The 13,482-nt window shown below is 37.9% G+C and overlaps 1 protein-coding gene across 1 annotated transcript in view; it reads left to right on the top strand.

The window, feature by feature from the left end:
- The window catches only part of PCSK5 (proprotein convertase subtilisin/kexin type 5), a 399,384-nt gene that overhangs the window by 67,135 nt on the left and 318,767 nt on the right, over window positions 1–13,482 (top strand). Inside the window, exon 3 of the mRNA XM_063080405.1 lies at window positions 12,467–12,580. Within this exon, the coding sequence (XP_062936475.1) occupies window positions 12,467–12,580 (114 nt within the window). The remainder of the gene's footprint in view (window positions 1–12,466; window positions 12,581–13,482) is intronic.

The following is a 13,482-nucleotide window of genomic DNA, read 5'->3' as shown; positions in this document are numbered from 1 at the left end:
CAGAACACTTCATTCAAGAGATGGCCTACTTTGGAGGACTGAGAGGAGGGAGCCCAGAACATTCGTTGGCCTTACTGCTGAATGCCACCCACCTGGCCTTGGAGGCACTTTCCTGGGGTCAAATCACTGACCTTGCTCAACCCCTTAAGCTTGTACCTAGTGAGACTGAAATCAAGGAAGAATCAGAGCTGAATAGTACAGGTCTCCTCACTTCTGATTTCTTTATACAACTTCTACCTTCAGTGTCACACTCTAGTCAATTGAGACTAAACTCAAGCTTGCAGCTCTTGGGCTGATAAAAGAGTGAACTCCTTGGTGAGCATAGCTTGGCACACCAACACGTCACCATGGTCGTATGTTGATTATTATCCCTGTGCCAGGAAATGTGCTAAGTAATTGATGTGAATCAGATCATTTAGTCTTCAGATTCAAATATCTTGCCCATTTTATGTACAAAGGTTAAGTGACTTTCTTGAGGTCGCCCTGCTTGCCATTGGGCAAGCGAGAATTCTCTAACCCAGGTTCCTGAGACTCCAGAAACCCAACTCTGAAGCAGTGACCATCATGTCTTTCTTCACCTCATCTTGTCAATTCAGTCTAATTCAGAGCAGCTGGGCACAAAGGATTTCAGTCATGAGGGTTTTTTTCTCTTTTTTGATTTGGGAAATTTTCAGGCCTTGAATTTCATGTGCTCTTAAATTACAAGTCAGAAGGTGCCCTTGAGGGAAAAAGGGTTTTTGTCGTCACTGCCAAGGCTGTGCCTAAGAATTCTTTTGCTTGTTTCATGTTTTCATTCTTTACTCATCAGACAGTTCTGTCATTTGCAGACTAAAGGAGTCTCTTTTAACCCATTTAAACAAGCGTCCAGCTGAGTAATTAAGGATCCCCCCAAATTCCTTACGTGGATGATAAAACTTCAGTGTTATGCCATTCTCTGTCCTATTTTCTTTCCTCCTTCCCTCACCTTTCACCCATAAAGCTTCCAGTAAAGTGTTTGATCAGCTTTCACTAATTCCTAGGCATAGAGATGTTGTGATGACCCAAAGGAAGAGAAAAAAAGATGTGCTCCCTCAACCCACTCCATCAGTTGAGAAGATATTTCAGAAGGGACCCACTGCTCTCTATGGAAGGAAATAGGGCATGGGACTTTATCAGGGTTCTTGTTTCAGGTCCCTTACCATCATGTGACTGCATCATGTCACTCAACAACACTGGGCCTCATTTCCTCTGCTAGTAAAAGGAAGACTCTTTTGTGGGTCAGTTTGGTGGTATTAAGGAAACAATAGGTAGAAAGATTTTACTTTGCATAAAACACGAAAAAAAATCAGTTATATTTTTAATATCATTATAACCAGTGATTTTTCTACCTATTGGGAATCAAAGTATCTGGAAAACAACCACCACCTACATTATTTATACCTTGGCTCTGTGTCAATAACTTCATTGACCTGTCATGAACCTAAATCTAGAGGCTTCCATTTGTAAATGACATAGGATTATTTTCTCTCTCTTCCTAGAGACTGAGAACTCTTGTACTAGAGCTTTCTATTCTGCTTTCCTTTACATATTTGGGGGCTGAAAAACTACTGGACTACCATTTATTCTTTTACTAAAAGAGAAGTTAATAATGTAAATCCTGGGGCGCAGATTGAGAAGCTGGAATACACTGCCGTGGCCTTCTGGAAATCTAGGCAGCATCCGCAGGCTCCCTTTTGCCAGTAGTTTGAGTTTTCATCCTCTGCTTTCCCTCACTCTGATTCTGAGCTGCTAAGTGTTATACTGCAGCAAATCTCTAAGGAGTGTGCTCTGCAGGTGCTAGAATTTTAACTGCCCTTTCTCAAGCCACCAAGACCCAGTAGGGTTGCTGGGGACTGTGGTCAGAGCCAGCTCTCTCTAGTGTTGAGGACCCGAATATACCAGGGTGGAACTCTTTTGGGGAGTGGGGTGGGGACAGCCCTCAGCTGCAGTAAATGCATCATGTTTCCTTGAACATTGACACAACAGACTCCAGGGCAAGCCATCCAGAACACACAGCGTGAGAGAAGGAAGCTCGCTGGGGGAGAAACAACGCTCCTGGGTCTTCAGACTGAGGAAGTGTCAGGTTGGATGACTGTGATGAAAATGTGTTTTCTCTTTTTCCTTCCCGAGCCTCAGCCCCAGGGCTCCTGTAATTGACTGTGGTGGGTATGGATTACGCGTTCAGGGAGAGGGAAGCCAGTGAAGTGACTTGGCACTCCTCTCGGCGACACACGTGGAGACTGCCAGGAAGCTGGAGCACTGTTTGCCTTCCCTGGGGGCTGGCGGGTGCTCCAGCCGGCATGCCACTCAGTCATCAGGCCCTCTTCTAGGTTTTTATGTGCTCTGACCTGCACGTCCTGTCAAAGTACCACCTTGCTGGAAGCCCCAGTGGTGGTTTGCGAGGTGAGGGAATAGCACTCCAATTGAAAAAACATTTGGTTTGCCTCAGGCAACTGGACTTACGGGAGAAAATGCCAATGCTTTTCCCGTTTGCCCAGGGATTTTGGACAGTACTTTTCCCTGAGGCTGAGAGGCATGCTTCTCCCCCACCCTGACCAAAGTAGCTGTTTGCTGAATATTTCAGAGGGTGATGATGGTGTTTAAGAGCTGCCACAATTCCAGTGCTTTGGTTGCAAAACACCCCTGCCCTCTCTGCCAAGTATAAGTTTGGAGCTCAGAAAAAAGGGGAACTATGGTGGGAACCCAAGCCAGATACCTTCTCCCAAGGCTCTGACCTTTCTCATTTCTTTCTGCAGCTTGGGGTCTTCATCCAGACTTCTCACCAATGACTTTATACTACTTATTTGTTTATGGAGGTTGAACTCATTTTAGGGTTTAAAAATGGAGGTTAACCTCCAAGGAACATAGAACACTTGTGCCAACTTCATACATTCCCCTAAAAGTTGAATACTTATCTTATAGCAATAGGAAGAAAAGACATTGGTTTTTACCCAACCCTGTTTGATTTATAGAGCTCGAGGTTGTCAACCTACCAATTAGTAGTAGTTCCTTGATTTCCAAGATTTTAAATCCTGACAGTGAAGAGATGTAAAGATACTGGAAAGATTTAAAAAACTGAAGCTACCAGAGCATTGAGAATGCCTCACATTAAAAAAAGAGAGAACAAAATGGATGAAATTAAAACTTTGGATACCCAGTTCTGAATTTACATGCTCAAACCCCACCCCCACCTCTCAATTTTTCCTCTGTGATCAAAATCATAGCAGCAGATCCATGGAAATTTAGAAACAAGAGCCATTGTCATTTATATTTAAATACTAGGAGAATAAGACAATCTGTGCAATGGAGCTGAATTGGTCACAAGGGAAGAGTGTTTCTGTCCATATGAGTATAACTTGTGGTTATATTGCTGTGAGCTGTGGAATTAAGTTCTGTGTTATACTGAGAAGCAAGATGCTGACATACTTTTGATATTTAGCAGATCACCCCATGTTCTCTGCTTGGAGAAATGAGAATGACTGCCCTTTCCTTTGCCAGCATTTGCCTCTTTATATATTAATCTCAGCTGAATTGAACAATTTCTCCACTCTGTACAAAATAATGCTCCTCTTTGTACCCACTTGATACACAACTTGAGGGCATCCAATTTTTACAAATATAGATCTGGGAATATCTTGAATGATTTATGCTCAGAATGTAAAATTGGTCAAAGAACCAAAATCCATTAAGTGATTAATGCTTTGTTTTAACGTAAAAATTTCATTCTTCCAGATATTTAAAACTTTACTGTACTAAGGGCAGAACGAGATGTAGTGAATATTTACTTTAAATGTTGAGTGGATTTTATTAATTACATTGCCTTGACTTTCAGATTGCTTAGAGGATGATTATTCAAAAGACTAATAGGTGTAGAATGAAGTCATGCCACTGTGTTTTTAATGCAGTGGTAATCTTGATCCTAGAGTGAGGCTGGAGGGAATTATGAGCTGTCCCAATTCAACCTCTGCATTACAATTGCATTTAATCAAACGCCTGAATTTAACCTCAGGTGGCATTCAGGCAGTAGAATTAGTTTTAGGTGCTTTAGAATTCCGTTTCCTTTTAATACTTGGGCAATCAAAATTGTTTTCAGATTTTCTCTCATTGCTTAAATTAATTGTCCTAAGTTTAAAATAGAAGAACCTGAAATACAATTTAGAAAATATAAGATTCTTTGGGCATAATCTTGCCATTCAACAAGTTTACATGCCTGTCTTTCCCTACCCCATGTGCTGGGTGCACAGTCACACCCACACATATACACACATGCACACACACACACTTTTCTTTTTTCACAAAAATTAAATTCTTTTTACCCCCTGGAAAGCATGATTAGGAATAAAGGAACTATTATTTTTCCCCAGAGGACAAATTAAACGTCCCAAAGAACAAGTACTTTTGTAAGTGTCTTTCCTTCAAGGGATAGTAAGAAAGTTTGGGGACTGACAGCATGCAATGGCAAAATAAACCTGAAATCTTTTGATATGAGTATTATCTTCCTTAGAAAGATAAAATAAAGCAAAAAAAAAAAAAAAAAGGGTCCTCACAAGTTTGGAAAAAACCTATTGTTTATGGGTATTATTATTAGAGGCCAGGATGGACAAAGTTTTAAATTTAAATGTTTAAAAATATTTAATAATTTGTTAAATATTTATGTTATTGTATTATCACATTAAAATGTTTTATTAAATATTAATATTTAGTTTTAAAATATTAACATTTAAATGTTTTAAAATAATATTTAAAGGTTAAAGAAACTAATTTTTTTTCTTATCAGTAAGGCACCTTTTTCTGTTTAGCTTTAGGAGTTGGTTTCCAGTCATTTCCTTGTCCTTTACATTTCCCCCTCCGTAACTGCTTTTAATTGCATACTTCTTTTGCTGTGTATTTTGATTATAGGCTAGTCATTGATCATTAAAATGTTGGAGATGGCTTATATTAATCTGGGATAATGCACGACTTAGCACCTTGGGATTAGCTGGCTTTATTCAACCCTAGACCCTTGCAGTTAATAAAATAACTGCTCGTATCTACAGTAATATTCCAGTTTTTTCGCCTGTGTCAACAACTGTTGTTGCATTCTCCTGAGTTTATTCATTTTAATTGTAGACACTGTCTTTTGTTGCTTCTGAGATTTTGACTGGTGTGGTAGAGGAAATGGCTCCATCTCAAAAAATAAAAATCTGTACAGGAGTGGGTTTCAAGTCGGGGTCAAACAGAGAAGGTGTCAATGATGTATTAAAAACATAAGATTGTGTGTAGAAAGAATATCTCCTTTATCAATATATCTGGATGCTGTTCATTGCTAGTAATGTAATCATCCTTGTGCTACCGTCTATCAGTTGTTGAAATACAAGATATCCCGTTATAACTTGGTAGGATTAAGCATAGGTTTCTGGCTTCCTTTTTGCACCCCCTCCTGTTTAAAATTTTCTGCTATTTTTCTTTTAATGACTAGAAAACTTAGACATGCCTACAAAAAAAATGTATTCATACAATGTAAAAATATTCATTCCTCTACGTTTATTTATCAAGGACTTATTGCCAAACAATTGCTTTTGGTACTAGGGATACTGAAATATAGTTTCTTTTCCCCCAAAGCAGTGGAGGAAACATATGATTAAAATACAAGGTACTAAGTACTACAAGAACCTGCATTTGTGTAGCACAGTGTAGTTTGACCTTCTTAACAATAATGCCATTTTACAACTGAGAATTTATGTGATTTGCCCAAAGTGGCCAGGCTAGTGATTGGTGGTAATGTACCAAGAACTTGGGTAGTGTGTTTGTCCGTTTTGTTCTTTTGCACTGCTTCATAAATAACTACTTTGCTTTTATAAAACCTAAGTTAATGTTAAATTGTTTTGCAAGATTTGTCCAATGAAGGGTATTGTTTCCTTTTTTCATAGAGTTGCAGAGGTGGGAATGTTTGAGAACAAAAGATTAAGTAACTATGTCTTCTGATTCCTAGTATGGTGTTCTACATGTATAGCTATGCTAAATTGCATTTTATGCCTTATATTTGAATGTTTCATACTTGAGACCCTTCTATCCTAGGGATCATTTTATAATTTCTTTGCTGTTTAGATGGCATTGAACCTGCAATTTTTTTTGACATAATTAAAAGGAAGGAATGTGCATCAAACCCCCCTCTTACTAATCCAGTTCATACTGGCTAGCATCACAAGGGTATCACCCCTAGATCTGGGCAAAGAGAGTCCCTTGCTTAGGGTTTCAGCCTTAGAGGGCCTTGCTTGATCCCTCTTTCAGCTGAGTTTGTTCCCATCAGCTGAAAAGTTGGTGGAATTATGGGAACATATTCACCCTGAACCTGTATGTACCTTCTAGACCATATTCCAAGTACTCAGGAATCCAGAACTGGTTGACCAGATGGCTAGGAATTTGCTTCCATGCCTCTTGCATGAGTCTCTTTTTTTGTTTATCTACTAGAGGGCAAAATGAAATACTGGTAGGCCTGAGAGATTGCCATAGACATCTGTGGCCCATGGATGAGCTGTAGATGAGAATATACAGATACACAGAGCTTTTGTATCAGCTAGTACATTGCCTGTAATATTTTCTTTAAGATCTTTATGCAGCTCGTTCCTTGTTATTCAAGATTCTACTAAAATACCACATCTTTCAAAAAGGTCTTTCTTGACTACCTTACCTAAAATAGCCCCTTCCTCTGTAATCACTCTCTCCCTCCTTACATCACTTACTTTTTGCATCACCTACCACTGTGAAAGTCTATTTTATAAGCTTTTATTTATTTATATGTTTACTATCTGACTCCCACTAGAATGGAAACTGCCTGAGGGCAGGAAATTGTTGGTTTTGTTTGCTGCCATTCTGTAGCATCCAGAACAGTGTCTTCCACCCATAAATATTTTTGTAGTGAACGAAAATAAACAAACAGGCCTTGAGGGTGAGGAATTAATCGTCCTGCTTTAATTGGATGTAACCATTTATTTTTCCCTTTCATACATCATCTTATCAGAAGTGGGGAAGAAAGAACAGTCAAAAAATTAGGAAATTAAATTTGTAGGAGTGTGTAAATAATAGTGGAATATTTTAAGAAATATGACTTTCATTTTCTGAAAGTAAGTTACTCAGAACAGTAATGCTATGAGTTTTTCCATTAAACAAAATATAGCAAGATTAAATTGATTACACGTTTCTAAAATTTTGGCTGTCTTGGGGTAAGCCAACTAAATATAAAATTTTATGGCAGCATCAAGTTTTCAGTTTGGCCTGTGTTGTCTTTTATAACACCGTTTTGAATGTTCATGCAGCATTCATTTCACAATTTCCTTTTCAATGACCATTCAAAAATTGTATGATTTGCTGTATTCCTGGCCAGTTGTATTCTCTAATACAAACTTCTGATGTTTGCAGTCTTTAAATAGGATTCAAGATGCCTGTTTCAAGCAAATCAAGCAAAATTTCTCCATCAAATAAAAAGTAATGCTTTATTTTTATTTATTTATTTTTTTAAAGTAATGCTTTAAAAGTAATGTTCACAAGTAGCTCTCTGAAGTAAGGAGGATTCAAGCGATTATTTTTTTTCTTAAAAAGGGTGACAAAATAAAAACATCTATATTTAATAACTCATCAACTACAAGTCACTTAGATGAGTGAAATTTAAATAGAATACCATTGTCTAAACACATACTTTTATTAGAATATCCAATTTTTTTCACCGGTTAACTCTAATTTCGTCACCAGGGTTTTAGGAAATTTCTGGGATGTGTTTCCTTCAGATTTTAGGACTTGGGAGCAGCACGACAGTACTAAGGTGTGTTCATTGGTCTTTCTCTTCCATAGCAAAAAATTTTATGTTCATTATGCACTTAATGCATTTGTTTATTTTTTTAAATCAAGGCAGTTCTATTTTGTTTTCAAAGTCAGAGCAGAAAACAGAGAGAAGAAATATTTTCATGCTCTTTTCCCCGATTTTGTCAAAGTTAATCAAAAAAAGATACAAAATGTGAACTCTCACCTTTTGTTTCTTGGCAACTACCTCATTCAAATCACAAAACTAGTAATATAATAGGAAAATGGACAAAGGATAGGAGTAAAAAAATCCCTGGGGAGGTAAACCAAGTTTCTTATACATATAAAAATATGCCTAGCTAGGTTGATCTTCTACTTTACTTTTTTTGTTTTTTGCCATACCAAATTTACATTATTTTTCATGCAGTTAAATTTATCAATTTTTCTGTCACCTTTTTGATTTGTATTATACTTAGACTAGCATCTTCCACTCTAATATTATTTTTTAAAATCTCCCATATCTCTTAGGTACTTTTATGGCTTTATTTGTTTACTTTTACTTTTAAATATTTAATTCATTTGAAATTGATCCTTATCTAAGATGTGAGAATGGCTTCAGCTTTTTTTTTTTCTTTCTAGTTGGTGGTTGTTCCAACACCATTTCACAGATTTAGGATAGCACTATTGTTAATAGTATATATTTTTATACGTTTTGGGTCAGTTTCTTGACTTTTTATCCTATTCCATTGATATATCCGTAGACATTTGCTACCAGTATATGTTTTAATCATTAGCATTAATATACTTTAATATCTAAAGGGCTGATTCCCTCTCACTGCAAGATATGGGTTTTTTTATTTATTTATATATTCTGATTTGCACTTTTATTACACAAAATAAAATTCCATCTATGCTGCACATGCATACTTTCTATAAATCTGACTTTTAAAAAATCCCTAGGGATGCAGTCCCAGCTGTTCTTTGATTTTCCTTTCAATGGCATCATGCCTCAACTGCAGTCAGAGTCCTCTCAAAGGACAAAAGCAGATGCGGCCACCTCGGCTTGGCGGCACACAGTGCACTCCTGGCCTACCCGCTGGAGGCGCAGCTCCTGTCATCGTCTGGACCACGGCTTCTGGGGACAGTCGAAGTGGCAGCGTGTCATTGCCTTCACCAACCCATCTCCAGAAGCACAACCAGTCCTCCCAGCTGGTCCTGTGGGGACCGGCCATTATGGCAATGTAGTGGCACCGTCCCCATGCAGCCAACCATCCTGGACTTCTCTTTGAGCAAGCCTGGGCCAGAGCCTTAGGGGATTTCTGTGTCCATGGTATAAATCTGCCAACAGGGCTTCTTGGTCTTGGCTTCAGTGGTCACCTCGACTCTGTAGACCTGCAGGGCCAAGTAGAGAACCTAATATTGAAACATATTGATTATACATGTTTGTGGGGTCCGTATATATGCAATGTGTGATGATCAAATCAGGGTAATTCATCATTTGCATATTCATCATTATAAAACTTATAATCTTTTACTTGTGATGAGGACATTTGATCTCCTCTCTTCTAGGCATTTGATAAAATGCAGTAAATTATTGTTAATTATAGATGCTTAGCTTGATTGCACACCAGTGGAACTTATTTTTTCTATCTAGCTGTTTTGTATCCATTAACCAACCTCTCACTATCTCTCCACCCCTTCCCCTTTTCTGCCTCTAGAAACTACAGTTCTGCTGTTTCCTTTTGAGAGCTCAACTTATTATTATTGGTTTGTTTATTTATTTATTTGTGTTCTGCTCCCACTTATGAGTGAAAACATGGGTTATTTCTCTTTCTGTAGCTGGTTTATTTCACTTAACATAATTTTCTCCAAGCTCATCCTGCTGCTGTGAATGGCAGAATTTCATTCTTGTTTATGGCTGAGTAGTATTCCATTACATATAGATAGCACATTTTCTTTTAAAGTAACACCATAATTTATTTCTCATGTATACTTATGTTATAATTTATATAATATATATTTGTATGATAACATCTTTTTTTCTCCTGTTGCCTTCCTATGTGTAGTATCAGAAAGTTGGTAAATTCCAAAATAATGAGATCTGAGTTCATTTGTAATTGTGAAGGCAGGCTTCCCATAATTGTCAATAAATGCACAATGCTCATTGGACTGCAGAGAGAGGACAGTGCCGTTAGTAGAAGGAGGGAGTGTCCTTAAAAGCATGTAACCAGCACATGTTGGATTAATAGAGGATAGACTGAAAATTTCAACGGTCCTATCTATGGTTTTTACACTCTGGATTAACTGTAATTCCTTAATGTATAGGAAATAGGGATTTTAGAATTTGAACCAGTGAGGAAAAGCACACAATTATTCCCTTCTCCTGGACTGACCACAGTTTTATGAAAATAAATTTTAAGTGTGTTTCCCTTGCATTGGGCTTCATGGCAAGAAATAAAATCTGTATAATACATTACCTCTGAGTTTTTCCTTAGCTCCAATAGACAGGGACAGACATATGAATAATAGTTTAAAAATATAAATGTGGTCTTTCCAGTCATAGAAACCTTCCGATCTAAGAGCTGCTTTTCCCGCTTTCCAAAAAATATAGGGCCATATTCTCATATCCATGAAGCACCAAGGCAAAATACATGGTATTTGACACTTTAAAAAAAAAAAACACCCACTGGCCTTTTCTTGAGTACTGCAGCCCTGTGATCAGACAGAGTGACTTGTAGTCAAATCTAGATGCCAAGTTGCTGTGCCACCTACTAGCCACCAAGCCTTGTAACTAAGCATTTTTGTTTGGTAAAATTACAGAAGAGATGTTGTTTGGTAAGATATTTTGTTCTATTTTAGTACCTACAGTTTATTCATCTAGGAAAATGGCTGTCACTTGGTTTCTCACATACTTATGTGGAAACACTTATTAACTCCCACTCTACTGTAGACTGTCCTGATGTCTAGGAGTCCACACTGGGGGAGATGTGACACTGTCTGGTTTGTGCACACATATCAGTTGACAGTTTGGAATTTATGAAGGCTCTGTTAGGAAAGGCCACTGCCAATGTAGGATTAGTTTTGAAAGGATTTCAGTCTAAAATGATCTACAGCCATCTCTCATGAACCAGTTCAACCTTATTGGGATAAAACTTACAGACAGTAATTTAAAATAAGGGTGGCAAATATAAGTTGTGTAGTCAAAATTGTAATAAATGGTCTAAGTAATACAGTGATAGGGCCTGTGTCAGATGTCACTCATAGAGATAATTATATTTTTATGAAGTAAAGAATTGTGTAATACTTGCTAAATGTCCCTGGTAAAATGTCGATGCTTCAAAGGTAAAGACAAGTCTTACTCATTTTATATTCCCAGCACAGTGCCTGTCACTTAAGGCTATTGAATGAATAAACAAGTGAATGAAACTGATTCCTTAGAAAGACGGTTTGAAACGAAGAGGTTACAATGTTTCCTGGAAATAGAAAATGTGCACGCACGCCTGTACTTGCTGCTGCACTTTGACTGAGGATACCTTAGTGCCCCTTCTCCTTTAGTAAACCTTTGATCGAGCAGGCAAGAGAGGTTTTGAAGTCTTTAGCAAACGGGTAGGTATGGAATTACGGCAGTGCTCTTCAGGATCCCCTCATCCCCATTCAATTCAGAGCATTGCGACTAAATTAGCTGTCATCAGAAGAAATCGAAGAAAGGAGCAGTTAGGCACAGATCGAGGAATGTTACCAGGGCTGATACCGCATTTAAGACCCTCTATTGAAACTGGAACATGTTTATTTTTATGTCGCCATAATGATAACTTGTTTCAAAAAGAATATTCCCGTACACACCCTACCATTAGGTTACAGATCCTGTATTAAAATCAAGGCTCCCAGTTACTTTATTTAAGCAAAGATTATGACTTTAATATTAAGCCTTTTCTCACAGGTAGCAGGTTTGACCATTAGAATTGGCAAAAAGCCTATGCCTCAGGAGCTGCTTCTCCAAGTTTGTGACAGTTATAGGACTAGGGCTTTGGTTTTCTGATTTCTCCAACAGTGCTTATAGAAAGCCATTTTTTAAAATTTGTGATGCTGGAGCATTTGATCCCAGGACATTTAAAAAATTTGATACAGAGCCTAAGTCAGGGATCATAAACAGTGGCATGTGGTTCAAATACAGCCTGATCTTGCACGTAACGTTTTATTGGAACACAGTCACACCCGTTCGTTTATGTATTGTCTATGGTGCTGCAATAGCAGAATGAGTAATTGCATCAGATACCATGTGACCTGCAAAGCTTAAGATATATATTTCCTGAATCTATACAGAAAAAGTTTGCCAACTCTTAGTATAAGGTAAGGATGAGAAATTACCTTAAAGACATAATTAACACTCTCAATTTATAATAAACTGGGAGTAAAATATGCTTTATGAAAAAGCTGAAAGCTTATTGTAAGATATAAATGATCTGTCCATAAAAGACTGAAATTCCCTACTTGCATTAAAAATAAAAAGGAACTGGGTTTCTAGGGCATCTCTGAGCTTCATAGATGCCACACTGAAGCCTGTGACTTAAATAGCACTGACTCAAGATGGGAAATGCCTCAGACTGTCATTTATGTTGTGCTAACCCTGATGGAACTTGAACACTCACCAAATGTCCTTTCTTCTTGGCAGGTGGAGTGGATCCAACAGCAAGTGGTAAAAAAACGGACAAAGAGGGATTATGACCTCAGTCGTGCCCAGTCTACCTACTTCAATGATCCCAAGTGGCCGAGCATGTGGTATATGGTAAGCTCGCTAAGGAGGCCTGGCCTGTGGCCATGTCATCCAGTTCAGTGTTGTATGGGGAACATCTGTTGGACTAGGAGGACACAGAAATAGTAACCAGGGATTTTTTCCTATTTCAAGATCCACCATTTGAGATTTGTTAATGGCCTATGATGTTTCCTGGATTTTTTTTTTTTTTTTAATTTTAACTTCTCAATATACATTGTAGTTGATTTTTGTGTCCCTTTACCCGTTCCTCTCTCTCCCCTCCCTCTTTATGACCCCCCCCCCATTCTGGATCTTTTTTGAACTTAGCTCTTTGGTTCTAAGGAGAAAGGGAAGGGAGCTCCAGTTCACAGAAATTCTGTTTTAGAGCTCACTTTGTGCAGTAGCTTTCTAAGTTTGGGTCAGAATATAGAAAAAATATACTAAGGTGCAGATACCCTTATTAGACCTGTCCATAATCATGTTCACATCTGATACACATTTACTCCACCTTCAAAGCAGTCTGGGTAATGGATACCGACTCTTGGGAATCAATGAAGTGGCTCTGCTGGTGAGTAACAGAGTCCTGACTTAGGCCATCTAATGCATGCCCTCTTACTTTAGGTTTTTAAAAGTAGACCTGGAAAAAATAGTTGGAAAGTGTTTGACTTGTGACTAGTTCAGTGGTTCAAGCAAAATATTTTTCAGTGAGGTAAACTTGCTTATTAACAAGTTGGGAAGAGTGATCCACCAGGTCATTTGACATTGCCGCCTCCTTTTTTTTCTTTTTTCCACATAATTTTCACATCCATGTTGCTATGAATGGCTGGATTTCATTCTTTTTTTATGGCTCAGTTGTATTCCATTTTGCATATATGAAACATTTTCCTTATTCAGTCATCTGTCTTTGGACATTTAGTTTGATTCCAACTCTTGGC

The sequence above is a fragment of the Cynocephalus volans genome, chromosome 16, assembly GCF_027409185.1.
Source record: "Cynocephalus volans isolate mCynVol1 chromosome 16, mCynVol1.pri, whole genome shotgun sequence".
Classification (NCBI taxonomy): domain Eukaryota; kingdom Metazoa; phylum Chordata; class Mammalia; order Dermoptera; family Cynocephalidae; genus Cynocephalus; species Cynocephalus volans.
This window is presented reverse-complemented; position numbering and strand designations above follow the sequence as displayed.